A 19,608-nucleotide genomic window follows, 5' to 3' on the forward strand; every position below is an offset into this window, starting at 1 on the left:
TCCTAATCCTCCCATTTTGGTTTTTAACAACTACCGACCTCCACAGGAACTTTCCTTCAGTTGGTACAGGAGACTGTCAATCTCCCTGAAGCTGTTGAGCATGATCACGTGGGTACAGTAAGGATCTGTGGCCACGCCCCTCAACTCAGCCACATCAGCGTTTCCAATACCGACAGATATCATGGTAATACCTGCGCCTTTAGCCTTCTTAGCAGCGTTGATTGTATTTGTTTTACTGTTTGAATGGCCGTCAGTCATAAGGATTGCTACACGCTTGGCATTTGGCCGCGCACCTGCTGCTGGTCTGAACAGGACGTTGACAGTGTGGAGGATGGATGCAGCTGTGTTGGTGCCACCGCCACTCTTTCTGATATTAGCTATGGCAGACACCAAGCTGCTTTTGACTGCAAAGTCTTGGAATTTAATATCATCTCCAACTGAGGAAGCATATTCCACAGTAGACACTTTTACCTCATCTTTCGATATTTCTAGTTCATTCGTCACATTTTCCACGAACTTGATCATGCGATTAAAGTCACTTCTTGATACGCTCCCAGAACCGTCCAGGATGAATGCAAGGTCAAGCTGAGTCTTGCAATCTGGTGAAACACAAATGTTTTAATGAAAGTTTCTACATGTTTAGTTTGTAAACATCTGGGGCCTGTTCCAAAAAGTAATCTTAGCTAAGAATGTTGAAAGTCTATGTTAAAGTATGAGAGTTGTGATCACCTTAGTGCTACGGAAGCTTTGCGGAACGGAGTCCTCCATATCGAATTTAATAAAACCATATAAAAAGTTAACAACATACCAATTCCTTTCATTGCTCCAGCTTTAGTGATGAAGTCAGTCTTTGATGCTCCTGGTCTGAGGTTAGAGGCCCAGAACGAGGCTTGACTGGTGACGTCACCGGGAGGGCTGCCACTTTGATACTTCTTTATGTAGAGAGCCGCTGCCAGCCCGGAGTACAGAGGCTTCCTCAGGTCTGACCAGGATGTGGTGCGCCAGTCGATGTTGAAGGCTGATTCTGTTTTGTTACACTCAGCCACTATGGACGAGGGACAGGTCTTCGTCTCCAGGAACTTGCTTTCATCAATCTGTATCAGGGAAAGCATGTGTAATACATCTAGAACAGTAACAAAGTTACAACGTAAAATGATACATATATTTATAGTATTGGTTTAAACAAGATATTGTATCGATGACTTCTATATTCTCATATGATATGATGATTCGGTACAGATCCTTATACGATTGCCAAGCGTACCAAATCGTCACATCTTAAAAGAGCAAAGAACTTTTCATCCATAAAGTATCTTGCTTTCGCTAACCAACTTCTATAAATGCGAATTAAAAATTCAGGACATTTCAACCAAAATGGATCCCGGTGCAAACATAAACATCATGAGTACAATGGCAAAGAGCTGCAGTATTCCGGCATCAAAGTGACATCTTACAGAAGCAACACGGTCCAGGAACAAGGTCATGCTGAAGTAGAACTAGGGCCGGACATACTCTTCTACACTTTCGTCATAACTGTGAAGAATAACAAGCAGTTTGTTGGTTACAAGACTCCGAGAGACTAGCTCTTGTCATGGGGCTATATGAAGTGACGAGATTTTCGACCTACATTCGGAAGTGTTTTGTGGGCTGGGATGCCTCCACATCACACTGAAGGAAAGCGTTACGCCAGTTGTAGAACCATGAAGCAAATCCCCTACTCAGTAAGATATCCACTTGAGAAATAATTCAATCACATGAAGGCGATGAAGTCAAAGATCTAACGAAGTCGGTCATGCAACTGGTGGTCGTTCACATGAGAGGGAAAAAACATTCACCTGCACCCCAAGAATCTAAATAAGACTATTCTCTTCAATCTACCAACAGGTGAAGAAACATCAACGTTTGCAAGAGCACAAGTCTGCAGTAAAGTGGATGATCCATCAAAGATATTGGCGACTGAAGCTGGACCACCAACATCCTGAGTTAACCAAACTCTCAAACCCATTCGCTGTCAACCTTCAGCAGGCCCATCGTTCAGCATCGATCCAGAGGTTACCACAGGATATTTCATTAGATGAAACACAACTAGGCATGGACACAAGTATCAATGACATGATAATCGTTGGTAACCTGATCAATGTTCTTGAAAACTGTGGTGTTGTAGGACTCTAATTGAACAAAGAAAACTGTGACAATTTGTGGCAATAAAATCCCCAAAGAAGGCCGTCCACCAGATATCGTAACAATTACGTTTAGATGGCATACAAATCCCAGCAGGAAAAAATTCAGAATGGTCATATGAATAGAGGGTACATCCCTGAAGTGTCAATAGCCCACAAGGACACATTGTGAGAAATAGAGAATCTCACCCGGGTGTTTTTTTATATACAATATGTCACCACAGGTTTCCTCTTTTATCAACGAGTGTTGATATATTTGATATTAAAAGATACGGGGGTGAGATTTTACTTATCATCCAACATCATTCTTCAAACTTTTAAAACTTAGTAGCATTGAGAAACCCCTTCCGCCCCCCAGACGACACGCCCACAACTGATTGGCCATGAGAATGTCCTAATCAAATAACGTCCCTAGCGGACATGCCCTCAACTGAGTAGCCATGAAAAATCCACATTGTCCCTAGTGGACACGCCCATTACAGAGTAACCACGGAAAACCCCTACCGTCCCCTGTAGACACGCTCACAACTGAGCAGCCATGAGAAACCCCAACCATCCCATGCGAACACACCGACCACTGAGTAGGTATGAAATGAAGAGTAGCTGAAATGCCCGCCACTGAGAAGCACAGGCTGGACTTCATACAGGTTCTGAATCAAGGATACAGTTTTAATCATTACAGTGAGAAACCCCTACCGTCCCTAGTAGACACACCCACCCGTGGGTAGACATGAGAACTCCTATCGTCCATAGAGGACACACCCACCACTGAGCAGCCATGAGAAATCTCATACACCCCAGGTGAAACGCCAACCAATGAGTGGCCATCAATAATCCCTAAAGTGCCTTGCGGAAAAGCCCGCCACTTATTAGCCATCAGAAACCCCTACATTCCCAAGCGGACACACCCACCACTGAATAGTCACCGTGAGAATCCCTTACCGCCGTAGCGGACACGCCTACCACTGAGAAGCCATCGGAAAAACCTATCGTCCCTAGCGTACATGCCTACGACTGACTACCTTCAAAAACCCCAAACGTTCCTAGCGGACACGCCCACCACTGACTAGCCATCAGAAACCTTTACTGCCGCAGCGGACACGCCTACCACTCAGAAGCCATCAGAAACCCCTACAGTGCCTATCGGACACGCCTACCACTGAGAAGCCATCCCTAATGGACATGCCTACCACTGAGAAGCCATCGGAAACCCCTACCGTCCCTATCAGACATGCCTACCACGGAAAAGCCATCGGGAACCCTCTACCATCCCTAGCGGATACGCCCACAATTGAGCAGCCATGAGAAACCCTTACCGCCGTAGCAGACACATCCTACCACTGAAAAGCCACCGGAAACCCTTACCCCCGTAACGGACACGCCTATCGCTGAGAAGACATCGGAAACACCTACCGTTACCAGCGTCACCACTGATAAGAAATGAGAAACCCGTACAGCCATAGTGGACACACGTAGACTGAAAAACCATCGGAAACACCTACAATCCCAAGCAGACAAGCCTTCCACTGAGAAGGATTGGGAAACCCCTACAGGTTATATCGGACACGCCCACCACTGAGAAGCCATTGGAAACTCCTACCGTCCCTAGCGGACACGCCTACAACTGACAAACCATCGGAAATCCTGAAATGCATACCACTGAGAAGCCATCGGAAACCCCTACCGCCCCTAGCGGACACGCCTACCACGGAAAAGCCATCGGGAACCCTCTACCATCCCTAGCGGATACGCCCACAACTGAGCAGCCATGAGAAACCCTTACCGCCGTAGCGGACACATCCTACCACTGAAAAGCCACCGGAAACCCTTACCCCCGTAACGGACACGCCTATCGCTGAGAAGACATCGGAAACACCTACCGTTACCAGCGTCACCACTGATAAGAAATGAGAAACCCGTACAGCCATAGTGGACACACGTAGACTGAACAGCCATCGGAAACACCTACCATCCCAAGCAGACAAGCCTTCCACTGAGAAGGATTGGGAAACCCCTACAGGTTATATCGGACACGCCCACCACTGAGAAGCCATTGGGAACTCCTACCGTCCCTAGCGGACACGCCTACAACTGACAAACCATCGGAAATCCTGAAATGCATACCACTGAGAAGCCATCGGAAACCCCTACCTTCCCAATGAACATGCCTACCACTAAAAAGCCATCGCTAACCCCTACCGCCCCTAGTGGACACGCCTACCACTGATAAGACATGAGAAACCTCTACCACCATAGCAGACACATGTAGACTGAGAAGCCATCGGAAACATCTACCGTCCCTAGCGGACACGCCTACCACTGAGAAGCCATCGGAAAGCCAAACCGTCCCTAGCAGACTCGTCTACCACTGAGTAGCCATGAGAAATCCTTACCGTGCCTAGCGGATATGCTTACCACTGAGTAGCCATGGCCAACCCTTACTGCCATAGCGGACACAAGAAGACTGAGAAGCCATCGGAAACACCTACCGTCCCTAGCGGACACGCCTACCACTGAGAAGCCATCGGAAACACCTACCGTCCGTAGCGGAAACACCCACTACTGAGTAGCCATGAGAAACATTTACTGCCGTAGCGGAAACACGTACCATTGAGACGCCATCTGAAACCCCTACCGCCCCTAGCGGACACGCCTACCACTGAGAAGCCATCTGAAACTCCTACCGTCCCTAGCGGACAGGCCTACCACTGAGAAGCCATGGGAACCCCATTCCGTCCCTAGCGGACACGCCTACCACTGAGAAGACATGATAAACTACTAACGTCCATAGTGGACACGCCTACCACTCAGAAGCCATCGGAAACCCCAACCGCCGTAACGACATGCCTACCACGGGAAAAGCCATGATAAACCACTAACGTCCATAGTGGACATGCCTACCACGGAGAAGCAATCGGGAACCCTCTACCATCCCTAGCGGATACGCCCACCACTGAGCAGCCATGAGAAACCTTTACTGCCGTAGCGGACACATCCTACACTGCAAACACGAAAACGTCCTTTTTTCTGTATATGGTCATTGCACGGAAAAACGACTAAAAATTCATTAAAATTGATTAAGTGGTGAGCGTCTTGAAAGTGTGCTGAAAAGGGTCGAGTTTTTCAAGCGTAACGTCGACGGAAAAACGAGGCTTTTTGCTCTGCCTTGTACACCTGTTAATGGCCAATGGGATGGCGCTGGTCCCCCGACGCACGTGATTCCTTAGGCTTCCTTTCGAAAGCTTTAGGTTTCGTATTTCTGGCATGCCTTGCTCTAGTATCTGTCGCGCGCAATTCAGTGAGATTTGCTGATAAGCCAGTTTTAGGATATGTAACATGTTAATGGAATTCAGGCACGCGCCAAGAAGTCAAACCAAACAATGTTACCAAGTTTATTGTGGTAACATATCCCTCGGCTATGAACAGTTACCCCTATCGAATAATGGGTTGTGATTCATTTGGTTATAATAATAACTAATTTTTTGAATGTGAAGTTTAGAAGATATACGGCTAGGACGAGAGGTCGGTCACATGACGTTCTTCACGTGACTATTCTTGAAATGGCGTAAACACAGACTACTTCCTGGGGAAAACCCTTGGAATTCCCTGGTACGGATTCATACAGAAGCGTGGTTGCATGCCCGTTTAAGGATACCCTCGCTACAACCCACCCCAGAGAAAAAACAAACGAAACAAACATCCAAACTATCGTAGTGACAATCTACAGCAATCTATGAATTTACCTTAGTATCTATTTGACACATCTTCACAATCACCTTTCAACGATCGGCCAATTGATCAGTGATGACAAAGGCTTGAAATAACCACAGGTTAATTAACAACTTCGGAAATATCTCCCGTCACGTTTATCGTGTCGGCCATTTTGACGTATTGTACTTGATGTACATGTTCACTGTAGTAATGTACACACCAGTCAACTTGATTATAATTGTTATTATAGTGTAGCGCGGCATCAACGATTACTTTATGATATCCTCACTTGTCATCGATGTATTGACATCGAACAATGGACGACAATTCGAAATTCTTATAAATAGCTTCAATAGGGACAGCGCCGGTGTCAGAACAATTTTCCTAGTTAAAAATATGTCTCTACAAAATAAAATCTGAAGCAGACAAGAACAATATTTTTGTATTAATGCTTACTTTCATGGATAGAATTGAGGCAATCTAGGCTTGCCAAATCATTCTAGACTTGAGCTGGATTCCTTTTAAATTTAGACGAACGGGCGTCAGTATCGCATGGAGAACTGGGACAGCCTGAATCAGTGTAATCGGATATGTTGTGGAGTTTCGGTTTGTGGCTGTTTGCTGAATAGAACAAGGGCTCACGAACAAGGGCACAATGTAGAGATTAAATCATTACCACCTCTCTTTATATCAGATATGTTATTGTGATTTGAAATCTCTTTTGGATAATTGCGAGTTATGTATACTCTGTATTCTTTCGTCATGGTAGCATATATATTTTCTATATTGCTTTTTGAATTATCCACACATAATGATATCTACAATGTAAACCTCTCTTTGGAGATATACAATAATACTACTGAAGGGCATATCTGAAAAATGGGACTTATCGACATATGTTTCTTTCTTAAATACTACCCGTTACAGGCATTCTGATCATTATATTATACTTTGTACAGTTTAAAAGTCAAATAATGGCAAATTGTGTATCTTTCTACATTTTGAATTCATTATAATTTCTGCAATAAAACCTTAGCATGAGATAGTGATATAAACGAATATGATCTATACTGTGATAAATGAATTATCAATTTTGTATTATCAATTAGATAAACAGAAATATGATAGTAAAACAAATTATATTTCTGTTCGTGTGAGTAGGTAACGAGAGATCTGGGCAACTCATTAACGTAGCCATTTGTGAAAAATGAAATATTAAAAGTTTAGGGGGTTGAACATGTACATTGAATGACAGGGAAGAAAGCAACGCAATAATTAAATTATGAATCAAACAATGTTATAAATACATAACAGAATATATAGAAATATAAGTTTAATTTCTCATTGTTGGAAGGTGTTTAACAATATTGTTTGTTTGTTGTTTAACGCCGAACTCAGCAATATACCAGCTATATGGCAGTGGTTCGTAAATAATCCAGTCTGGACCAGACAATCCAGTTATCATCACCAAGAGCACCGATCTACGCAATTGGGAAACGATGATATGCATCAACCAAGTCAGCAAGCCTGATCATGTTACCCGATCATGTTAGTCGCCTTCAAACAAGCATGGGTTGTTGAAGGCCTATTCTAACCCGGATCTTCACGGGTAATGTTTTTAATAATAAGGTATAATGAAATTCTGTATATGTCCATAATAAGTGTCTATAAGTAAAATGATAATATACACATACAAGCCAATTAATTAAACGGCTGTATATGGTTCTTTGATGAACTCTTTTACAAGTCCATATTTCAAGACATGTATTTGATATTCAAAATAAATCCACAAAATCTACACAATGGCGACAAAACGGTACCAGCATCACAGATACCAATAATACATGAGATCCATATAATTACTTTAAAGTTAAAACATGTATCTCAATAGAACATTGAAGGATACACTTCCAACATTTTTTTGTATTTTGTTTTCATTTTGAGAGAGAAGTTGTGATTGGTATCTGATGGGTGCAAACAGGTGTTCCCTTCCGCCCAGGCCTTACGGCAATGCTATAGCTCAAAATAAAACAAGCCTAGATGTTCAACAGGTTCAGGCTAAATTTAGATATAGTTTCTCGTGTCGATATGTGTCAAAAGAAATGAATTAAATATTATAGCACTGGTGAATAGGTGGTATGTGCATGTCAGCGTCAATCCTACAATATCCTTTTATGCAAAATGCATATATGCTGATGAATTAACGTAGTAATACTACGCAAATATATGTCAAGATGTACATTGTATACATCAGTAACATCTCGTGATCTTCATTCGTGCTTTAAGCTCTTTTTCTACCGGAGATTATGGGCTGTTACATCACACCAGAAAGCCAGGTCCAAATTCAAGTCATGATTTCATGGTCCGTCTTGTATTTTGGGAACCAACACACAATATGGCTGAATATTGCTAAACGTGGTATTAACCCGATTACTCACATAATTATTCCATTTTCTACAGTCATCTACGAACACTATCTTTAAGGAGGTATATCTATATCATCCAAATGTCCATACATATATGTATGCATATATATGTATAAAGCAAGTCGTCCGGCACTCTTCCTTAATAGTAGTTTTTGTTTGATTGTTTGTTGTTAAACGCCGCACTCAACAATATACCAGTTATATGACGGCGGTTTGTAAATAATCCAGTCTGGGCCAGACAATCCACTTATTGACAAGAGCACCGATCTACGCAATTGGGATACGATGACATGCATCAACCAAGTCAGCGAGCCTGACCACCCGATTACGTTAGTCGCCTTAGTACAAGCATGGGTTGTTGAAGGCCTATTCTAACCCGGATCTTCACGGGTATTTTTTCAATAATAAGGTACAATGAAATTCTGTATATGTCCATAATAAGTGTGTATAAGTAAATGGATAATATATCCATACACGCCAATTAAATGGCTGCATATGGTTCTTTGATTAACTCTTTTACAAGTCCATATTTCAAGACATGTATTTGATATTCATAATAACTCCACAATAGCTACACAATGGCGACAAAACGGTACCAGAATCACAGATACCAATAATAATAATAATAACCATAAGCGAAGCAGCTGATCGCTATTCTCGGGTATTATTTTTTACATGGAACCAGTCTGACCAGTCACCGTCAAGGCTCACGCGCACGTGAAATTGTGATGGCGAGAATTTCATGTTGACATAGAATCGTCAAACAAAAACAAATATGACTTTTAACGAATCAAAGTATGTCATCTATGATATATGTATCCATTCTCTGTCAACTAAAGTTCGTTTCAAGGCGTCAATAGCGGTATTCTTACCGTGGTTGCTGTTAATAACGGTGAGTTGTGCGATCTTCCGATCGCTTCACACACGATTTCGCCGAAATTAATAAAAACAATATGTATAAGGAATTTTGTCATGAGTTGCATAATTGAAGGGAAGTAACCCTTCCAGTAAGAAGCTGGTTTCAGTTATACGGAAATTCGTTTATACGGACGAATTGTGAAATGACGCAAGTGTCCGTATAAACGAGGCACGACTGTAATTACTTTTAAGTTAAATCATGTATCTAAATAGTAAATTAGAAGGATTAAAAATATACACTTCCGACATTTTTTTTCGTTTGGAGAGAGGAGTAGTGACAGTAGTGATTGGTATCTGATGGGTGCAAACAGGTGTCGAGTGGCTGTCTCAGATGGCTTTAATTTCGTAGCTCTAAAGATCATGACGGCGATACAGACCATGATGCAGTTTGTCTCAAAGTCCCTGAACCATATTATTTTCCCTTCCGCCCAGGCCTTACTGCAATGCTTATAGCTCCAAATGAAACAAGGCTAGATGTTCAACGGGTTCAGGCTGAAATTTCCATCTCACTTGGGCTCCTTTTAAATTTAAATATAGTTTCTCGTTTTAACCAAAATAATGTATTTTCAGGGACTAAGCGTTTGTCTAACCGTGAAGTACAACTATCCAAAAGATCCCATGCATGTCTATATTTCTTCAGACAGCCTCTCCATGTTCCTATCTATATGTATCAAAAGACAAATGAATTAAATATTACAGCACTGGTGAATAGGTTATATGCGCATGTAAGCGTCGATCTACAATATACTTTGCCCAAAATACATATATACTGATGAATTAACGTAGTAATACTACGCAAATACATGCCAAGATGTATACATAAGTTTCATCTCGTTATCTTTATTCGTGCTTTTAGCTCTTTTTCCACATTATATTATGGGGTGTTACATCACATCAGAAAGCCAGGCCCAATTTAAGTCATAATTTCATGGTCCGTCTTGTATTTTGGAAACCAATATCGCAACATGGATGAATGTTGCTAAACTTGGTATTTACCCGATTACTCCCATAAATGTCATGACGCATTTGAGGCCAGGGTTCTTCTATACTCGCATTAATGTGCTGACTTATTATTGCGTTAATTTCATGATTTACAGTATTCATGAAGAACATTTCACGTGGGACCAACAGAGGGAAATATGATTATCGACTATTTTTTTATATTTAGCTAGCTCAAACGATCTATTGGTTTGGTTTATTGTTATGGTATCCACAAAATAAGTAGGATCCCTTTTTTTCGTTTTTGTTGTTCTTTGTGTAACGCCGCACATAACAATATTCCAGTTATATGACGGTTGTCTGTAAATAATCGAGTCTGGACCAGACAATCCAGTGATTGATATCACGACCACTGATCCACGCAATTGAGATACAATGACATGCATCAACCAAGTCAGCGAGCCTGACCACCCGATCCCTTTAGTCGCCGCTTACGACAAGCATAGTCGCTTATAACGGCAAGCACGGGTTTCTGTAAATCTATTCTTAACCGGACCTTCTGATATGTTAAGATGAAATAAAACTGTGAAATAAAAAATATGTGCTGTTTACATGTCAAAGTTTGCCAAATTGTTACAAAATGTTTGCCCACAGCAAGGCTACGTATTCACAACTAAATATTGTGGTAGGCACAGTATAACTCATGAGTCTGGACTGAGGGAGGGCCGTATTCCTTCTTGTGGGTCATCTGCTTGGCAATATGGGACGGGAAATTGCAGGGGGTGAGGGCAGTTAAATTGATGGTACAGACAGATAACAGAGATCATTTTACAAATGTGAAACCTCATTCCACAAAGGAAGAGGCAAAAGCTGAAACTTGGTGAGATTTACAGAACAAAGGCAGTTATTTCTAGTTTCTTGATAGATTGATAGATTGAGAGTGAGTGAGTGAGTGAGTGAGTGAGTGAGCTTGATAACAGCCTTGTGTTTGGGTGTTTCAGTAGTTTAAATTGCTGTTCTTGATGTTGTTGAATAAACTTTGATACTATGAACAATATAAGGTTATATGAGAGTATGACTTTGGAATGGTAACATGCGTTAATGTATATCTGATATAATAGGATGACATAAATAGAACAATGAGTAGTACGTCCAGATTAGTGTATAGGCAACATTTAAAAGTAGATAAAAAGAACACAATCGTCCGGAATACAATGTATAATTCTGGTGCACTTCCAAGTGACTGTATAGCATACAATAAGTTTTCGGGTCCCGTTTGGGTCGGTTTGGGTGGCAGCTTAGATATCCATAGAGTAGGTTCATCTCAGAATCTGCCATATAACTGGGACTGGTCTTCAATTTAAATGGAGTTACTTGTTTCTTTCAAAACTATACAGTTTTAGAGACTAAGCATTAGTCTGAATAGATATCACCAGTTTGGAATTTGAAAGTAATCTGTTTACAGTAACAGAACACTGTTTAAGTGTCATGTACAAATGAGAAAGTGGAATCCCGTCAATTAGGCGGACAAACCTTAAAACTATTAATAAACATTAAAATAAGCAATATCGGGAAAATGTATATGCACATACTATCTGGCAATAAACAACAAGATCACCTTCTACAAAAATAAGCTTTAAAAGCCGGTTGATATTCTTTTGTGTATTTGACGATTATATAACTTTCGAAAGTATAAATCCTTTTCCTATACTCAGACGTTCCTGAGCCTTGCGCTTTCCTAATTATTTTGACTAAAATTATTACCGTTATCATTGTATTTGTTAATGGGAAATACGTGCCGATCAAGTACGTGCCATCAATTAAAGCGACATTGTACGATTCCAAACTCTTCACGAGACTGTTTATGATTCACTGTCAAATAGTGGTGACATATAGTGGAAACAATACGCGAAATCGCGCAGGCACAGAACGGAAAATTTAGACAAGGCATTAAGCAATCCGCTTGCGAAGAATGATTGATTTCAGTACTTCCGCTAAACGCTTCAGTGTCCAAATAACGTCGTTTTTCCGTCCAGTGACCATATACGGAAAAACACGACGTTTTCGTGTTTGCAGTGCTACCACTGAGAAGCCATGGGAAAACCCCACGTTACATAATGGACACGCCTACAACTGAGAAGCCATCGGAAACCACTACCGTCCCCAGTGGACACGCCTACCACTGAGAAGCCATCGGAAATCCCTACCACCCCTAGCGGACATGCATACCACTGAGAAGCCATCGGAAACCCCTACCGTACCTAATGGACACGCCTACAACTGAGAAGCCACCGGAAACCCCTACCGTCCCTAGCGGACATGCCTACCACTAAGAAACCATCGGAAACCCTTACCGCCCCTAGCGAACACACCCACTACTGAGTAGCCATGAGAAACCCTTACAGCCGTAGCAGAAACACGTACCACTGAGAAGCCATCGTAAACCCGAACCGTCCGTAGCGCATACGCCTTCCATTGAGACGCCATCTGAAACCCCTACCGTCCCTAGCGGACACGCCTACAACTGAAGAGCTATCGGAAATCCTGAAATGCATACCACCGAGAAGCCATCGGAAACCCCTTCCGTCCTTAATGGACACGCCTACCACTGCAAAGCCATCGCAAACCCCTACCGCCACTAGCGGACACGCCTACCACTGACAAGACATGAGAAACCCCTACCGACATAGCAGACACACGCAGACTGAGAAGCCATCGGAAACATCTACCGTCACAAGCATACAAGCCTTCCAATGAGAAGCATTGGAAAACCCCTACAGGATCTATCAGACACGCCCACCACTGAGAAGCAATCGGAAACCCCTACCGTCTCTATCGGACACGCCTACAACTGAAGAGCCATCGGAAATCCTGAAATGCATACCACTGAGAAGCCATCGGAAACCCCTACCGTCCCTAATGGACATGCCTACCTCTGAGAAGCCATCGGAAGCCCCTACCGCCCGTAGCGGACACGCCTACCACTGATAAGACATGAGAAACCCCTAACACCATAGCAGACACACATAGACTGAGAAGGCATCGAAAATATACCGTCCCTAGCGGACACGCCTACCACTGAGTAGCCATGAGAGACAAAGTTTAACCCTTACCGCCGTAGTGGACATGCCCACAACTGAGTAGCCATGAGAAACCCTTACCGTTGTAGCGGACACGCCCACCACTGAGAAGGCATCGGAAACCCTTACCGTCCCTAGCGTTCACGCCCACTACTGAGTAGCAATGAGAAACCCTTACTGCCGTAGCGGAAACACGTACCACTGAGAAGCCATCGTAAACCCGAACCGTCCGTAGCGCATACGCCTACCATTGAGACGCCATCTGAAACCCCTACCGTCCCTAGCGGACACGCCCACCACTAAGAACCCATGAGAAACCCTTACCGCCGTAGCGGACACGCCTACCACTGAGAAGCTATCGGAAACCCCTACCGTCCCCAGCGGACACGCCTACCACTAAGAACCAATGAGAAACCCATACCGCCGTAGTGGACATGCCCATCACTGAGAAGCCATCAGAAACCCCTACCGTCCCTAGCGGACATGCCCACCACTGAGAAGCCATCAGAAACCCCTACCGTCCCCAGCGGACACGCTTACAACGGATAAGATATGAGAAACCCCAACCGCCATAGCAGGGACACGTAGACTGAGAAGCCATCGGAAAACCCTACCGTCCTTAGCGGACCCACCCACCACTGAGTAGTCATGACAAACCCTTACTGCCATAACGGACACACGAAGTCTGAGAAGCCATCAGAAACCCCTATCATCCCTAATGGACACGCCTAAAACTAAGAAGCCATCGGAAACCCCTACCGTCCCCAGTGGACACGCCTACCACTAAGAAACCATCGGAAACCCCTACCGCCCCTAGCGGACACGCCTACCACTTAGAAGGCATCGGAAACCCCTACCGTCCCTAGCGTTCATGCCCAACACTGAGTAGCCATGAGAAACCCTTACTGCCGTAGCGGAAACACGTAACACTGAGAAGCCATCGTAAACCCGTACCGTCCGTAGCGCATACGCCTTCCATTGAGACGCCATCTTAAACTCCTATCGTCCCTAGCGGACACGCCCACCACTAAGAACCCATGAGACACCCATACCGCTGTAGCAGACAGGCCTACCACTTAGAAGCCATTGGAAACCCCTACCGTCCCTATCGGACACGCCTAAAACTTAAGAGCTATCGGAAATCCTAAAATGCATACCACTGAGAAGCCATCGGAAACCCCTATCGCCCCTAGCGGACACGCCTACCACTGACAAGACATGAGAAACCCCTACCGACATAGCAGACACACGTAGACTGAGAAGCTATCGAAAACATCTACCGTCCCAAGCAGACAAGCCTTCCAATGAGAAGCATTGGGAAACCCCTACAGGCTATATCGGACATGCCCACCATTGAGAAGACATCGGAAACCCCTACCTTCCCTATCGGACACGCCTACAACTGAAGAGCCATCGGAAATCCTGAAATGCATGCTACTGAGAAGCCATCGGAAACCCCTACCGTCCCTATCGGACACGCCTACAACTGAAGAGCCATCGGAAATCCTAAAATGCATACCACTGAGAAGCCATCAAAAACCCCTACCGCCCCTAGCGGACACGCCTACCACTGACAAGACATGAGAAACCCCTACCGCCATAGCAGACACACGTAGACTGAGAAGCCATCGGAAACCCCTACCGCCCCTACCGGACACGCCTACCACTGATAAGACATGAGAAACCCCGGGATTGCCTAAAAGTCGGCCCAAGAAAAGTCGGGACAGGCCGGGCCAGCGGGTAATACTAAAAATGGATTGCAGAATAATAAAACGAAACGTGCATATCAAGGCAGATCTCAAATGTCCAGAAACGGATAGTTTTGCTCATTTAATTGAGTTTGAATCAAAATATATCTTCAGCAATGTAATAAACTGATAATTATAGCTACATACCGAGAGTTTATACCGAAAAGTCAGTGTCTTGACTGTGTCTCTACTTTGATGAGAAGGTTTCTCACCAACCTTAGCGTGCAGGGGTGTGATGTCCTGGGCAGGAATTCGAAATGACAGTGTTTCTTTCATTAATTAACGTGTTTGGTATACCTAATTAACCTTTACTAATTCATGTTAAACCAACACAGGATGTTTTCTGCAAGTGGATATTCGCGAATGTCATAGGACTGACACGACACGTGTTAATAACTGGCAAAGCGCTTCTAAAATTACAACACATACTTTACATCTATAGACTAATTATATTATCATATCTACCTATATAACATTTAGGAAGGAAGGTGTGGCGCTAGGAAGGTGTGGCGCAAAATTCACGCCATCCGAGGCATCAAACGGCACAAAAAAAGCCCCAATATAAACAACTCAACTAACCCCACCCAAAAGGCCAACAACCTAGCCAAACACTTCTCTAAAGTTAGTAGCAACAGTAATTCCAAGATAAACTAAATAAAGAAACCAAATTATCCAAAGAAAACAGACACGACAACCTAGAAATAAATCAACCTGACACCATAGAAGAACTAAATCACGTACTAAACAATAGAAAAAATGGAACAGCCCCTGGCCTAGACCTCACCTCTTACCAAATAATCAAACACTTACCTACCAAACTACTCCAAACTTTACTTAAACTATACAACCTAGTCTACCTAAACGGACAGGTCCCATCCTCATGGAAGGAAGCTCTAGTAATCCCAATACCTAAACCAAATAAACCAGCAGATCAGGCAAACTCCTATAGGCCATCTCCTTAACCTCAAATCTCTGCAAAATAATAGAACTTATGACTAAAAATAGGCTACAGCAATACCTAGACCAAAACAACATCATAAACCCCGACCAAAGCGGCTTCACTCCTGGCCGATCAACTCTCGATAACCTTGCCCGACTAGAACAGGATATAAAAACAGGACAGCTAAACAAGCATACAAAAATAGGCATATTCCTCGACTTCTCTAAAGCTTTCGATATGGTATGGCACGACAGGCTAATACAAAAACTAAAAGAAATAGGACTAAAAGGACAAATAATAAACTTCATCCAAGATTTCCCAAATAATCGCAAAATTACCGTGGGTATAGACCATACGCTATCGGACCAGTGTCCCCTAGAAAATGGCACTCCCCAGGGCAGCATCCTCAGCCCAACACTCTTCAATATAATGATAAATGATCTATTCGAGGGCTTATCCCCTAACATAAACACTTCAAAATTCGGGGATGACGGTGCCCTATGGATCCATGGATTTCTAAATAAAATACAACAATGGGCTGACAAATGGGGCTTTTCCCTTAACTCAGATAAAACAACAGGAGTAGTATTCAAACATAAAAACATGAAACCTGCCTACCCAATCCTCCAGCTAAGCAACCAAACAATCAAATTTCAAAAACAAACCAAATTCTTAGGACTTATTTTCGATCAACACCTCACCTGGGAGGCTCACGTCCAAAACCTAAAAACTAAATTCAGCAAAGACCTTAACACATTAAGATACCCTCCTCTCACTCTATACAGCACTAATTAGATCAAAACTAGACTACGGCTGCGCTATATACAATACCCTAAACAACTCTCTATCTAAAAAACTTGACTCAATACAATATCAGGCCCTTTAACAAATTACACGCACCCAACATGGCACCTCCTACACTTCACTTCAGGCACTTACAGGGGAAATGCCACTAAATCTACGCAGGGAACATCTAAGCCTTAATTTCTGGGCCGCGTCCCAAACAAACCCTCTCATCCAAAACCTATTTAACCAAAACATTAGCCCAATAAACCAAGCTCTAGCTCGCAAACACCCCTTACTCACCCCAATATCCCAAAGAATAACAAACTACCTAAATGAACACCAAATGAAAAATCTTAAACAAAACTGCAAACAATCAAATATCTTCACCCCTAAACTCAAAATACCCAAAATAGACACAACGCTAGCTAACCAAATAAATAAACAAACCGACCCAAACATAGCTAAAACCACCACACTTGCATACATACACGAAAACTGGCCAAATTGGTGTCACATATACACGGACGGATCTTCAGATCCGATCGCCAACCACACCGGCTTCGGAGTCCATACCACACAACCAGTTATATCCACACAATCTTACCGACTCCCAAACAACCAATCTATATTCACGGCCGAACTTATGGGCATGGCCTCAGCCCTGCATAACCAACAATCTAAAAACAACAAAAAAAATCCTAATTCTCACCGACTCCCTTAGTGGACTACAAGCCCTCCAAAACAAAAATACAAAAAAACGACCTAAATTAATAAACCAAATACTTAAAAGCTCCAACGACCTAACAAAAGCAGGCAAACAAATAACCTTCTTGTGGATCCCCGCCCACGTAGGAATTTACGGCAACGAAAGCGCCGATAAAGCAGCTAAATTATCTCTCAATACACCAGAAATAAGCCTAAACCTGCCCATCTCAAAATCAGAAATTAAAAGTGTAAACAAACAAAAAATAACCCAAAAATGGCATAATCAATATCAAAACTCAAATAGCCAAATCAAAAAAGTGCTCAGAAAACCACTAGCCAAACCTAAAATCCTACACCCCTCTAAAACAATTGACAGATTAATTACAAAACTCCAAACAGGACACACGAACCTAAATAACCACCTAAAACAACTTAAAACACACACCACAGGCAACTGCCCCCAATGCAAACAACCTACTCTAGATGAAATACTAAACCCTCAAATTAAACTAGAAAACTTCAAGGCCCTAGCCGTATTCCTAATCAAAACAGACCTAATTAAGCGCATATAAAAACTAAGTAATCTACCAATCCAAAATCCAATAAACATACAAACACCCACCTCACCCGCCTCCCTTAGTTCCCTCCTCCACCCATCTCGGCATTTATTCCAAACTTTAAAAAATCAAAAAAATCAATATAAGCAGCCCCTAAAAACCCTCTCTTAGGTTGCACACACCACTTTCACCCTTCTCGGAATACACTAAATGGTCAAGCCAGGCCCGTGTGCGAAATACGCCGCAGTCGGAAAGCGGACGTTAAATCTTCTATATCAGTCAGATAGTATTTAAGTGTCTCATATTGCAGTAGCAAACACGGTGCGCTAAAGTGAAGCCCTTTTCCCTCTACATTCTCTCTATCAGAAGTGTTTTGCTTGTGTTGGGTCCGACTTGGCCCGGGCTGTCAAAATCAACTTTAAACACACATATGCATCTTCAAATGTCTTTACCTCTCTAGATTAGTATTATATCTACCTATATACGACTTTATAATGTCACGGTACATCGTATTTAAAGAAAACAAGGGGCTCAAAGTGAAGTATTTTTACTGTATTTTCTTAAGAAAATCTATGTCAGAAGTGTTCGGTCCGACTTGGGCTGGGCTCTCAAATCAACTTAAACCTCACAGATGTATCATCAAATGGATTCACATCTATAGATAAGTATTATACCACTTTATAGTGTCAAAGATCGCTGTAATTAAAGAAAACAAGGTGCTCAAAGAGAAGCCCTTTTCCCTCTACATTCTCAACAAAGTCTCTATCAGAAGTGTTTGGCTTGTGTTGGGTCCGACTTGGCCTGGGCGGACAAAATCAACTTTAAACACACCAGATGTATCTTCAAATGTGTTTACATCTTTGGATTAGTGTTATATCTACCTATATACCACTTTATAATGTCAGGTACATCGTATTTAAAGAAAACAAGGTGCTCAAAGTGAAGCATTTTTACTGTATTTTCTTAAGAAAATCTATGTCAGAAGTGTTCGGTCCGACTTGGCCCGGGCTGTCAAAATCAACTTTAAACACACAGATCTATCTTCAAATGTGTTTACATCCATAGATAAAAGTTATATCTACCTATGTACCACTTTATAATGTCACAGTTTATCGCATTTAAAGAAAACCATGAGTTCAAAGTGAAGCCCTTTTTCCTCTACATTCTCAACATGACTAGTATTATATCTACCTGTATAACACTTAATAATGTTGCACGATAACTCAAAGAAAACTGGTCTCTTAAAGTCGAGCACTTTCACTGTATCTTCTCAAGAACATTTCACCAAATGTGTTGTTGTGTTGTTGTTGCATTAGGTGTTTAAGAGGTCGCCTTCTGCCTAGGCAATTTCGGCTGACCTGTCCCTCTTTGGGACTCCTATGTGTGAGAAGGGTTCACATATCTATTGTGAGTTCGGTGTTCACATAATTTCTGTTTTTGCATTGATATGATTTCTATTTTCTTATATTGATATGATTTCATTTTTATCCTTGGCTGGTCTGTTTATATACGTTCGAGCAGCTGTCCATCTCTCAGAAATAGATTTAGTTTGGCCTTCGCTATTGCATCTCTGGGCTTTAGGAGATCTATGACAGATAGCGGATCTAACTGCAATTCT

The 19,608-nt window shown here is 42.6% G+C and overlaps 1 protein-coding gene across 1 annotated transcript in view; it reads right to left on the reverse strand.

Moving 5' to 3' along the window:
• LOC139458116 (uncharacterized) overlaps window positions 1-19,608 on the reverse strand; it is a 50,271-nt gene that overhangs the window by 3,361 nt on the left and 27,302 nt on the right. Inside the window, exons 3-4 of the mRNA XM_071239424.1 lie at window positions 809-1,094; window positions 39-599 (exon numbers count right to left, since the gene is read on the reverse strand). Coding sequence (XP_071095525.1) covers window positions 39-599; window positions 809-1,094 — 847 coding nt within the window. The remainder of the gene's footprint in view (window positions 1-38; window positions 600-808; window positions 1,095-19,608) is intronic.

Source organism: Haliotis cracherodii, unplaced genomic scaffold (assembly GCF_022045235.1).
Source record: "Haliotis cracherodii isolate W230 unplaced genomic scaffold, xgHalCrac1.p SCAF_12, whole genome shotgun sequence".
NCBI classification, from domain to species: Eukaryota; Metazoa; Mollusca; class Gastropoda; order Lepetellida; family Haliotidae; genus Haliotis; species Haliotis cracherodii.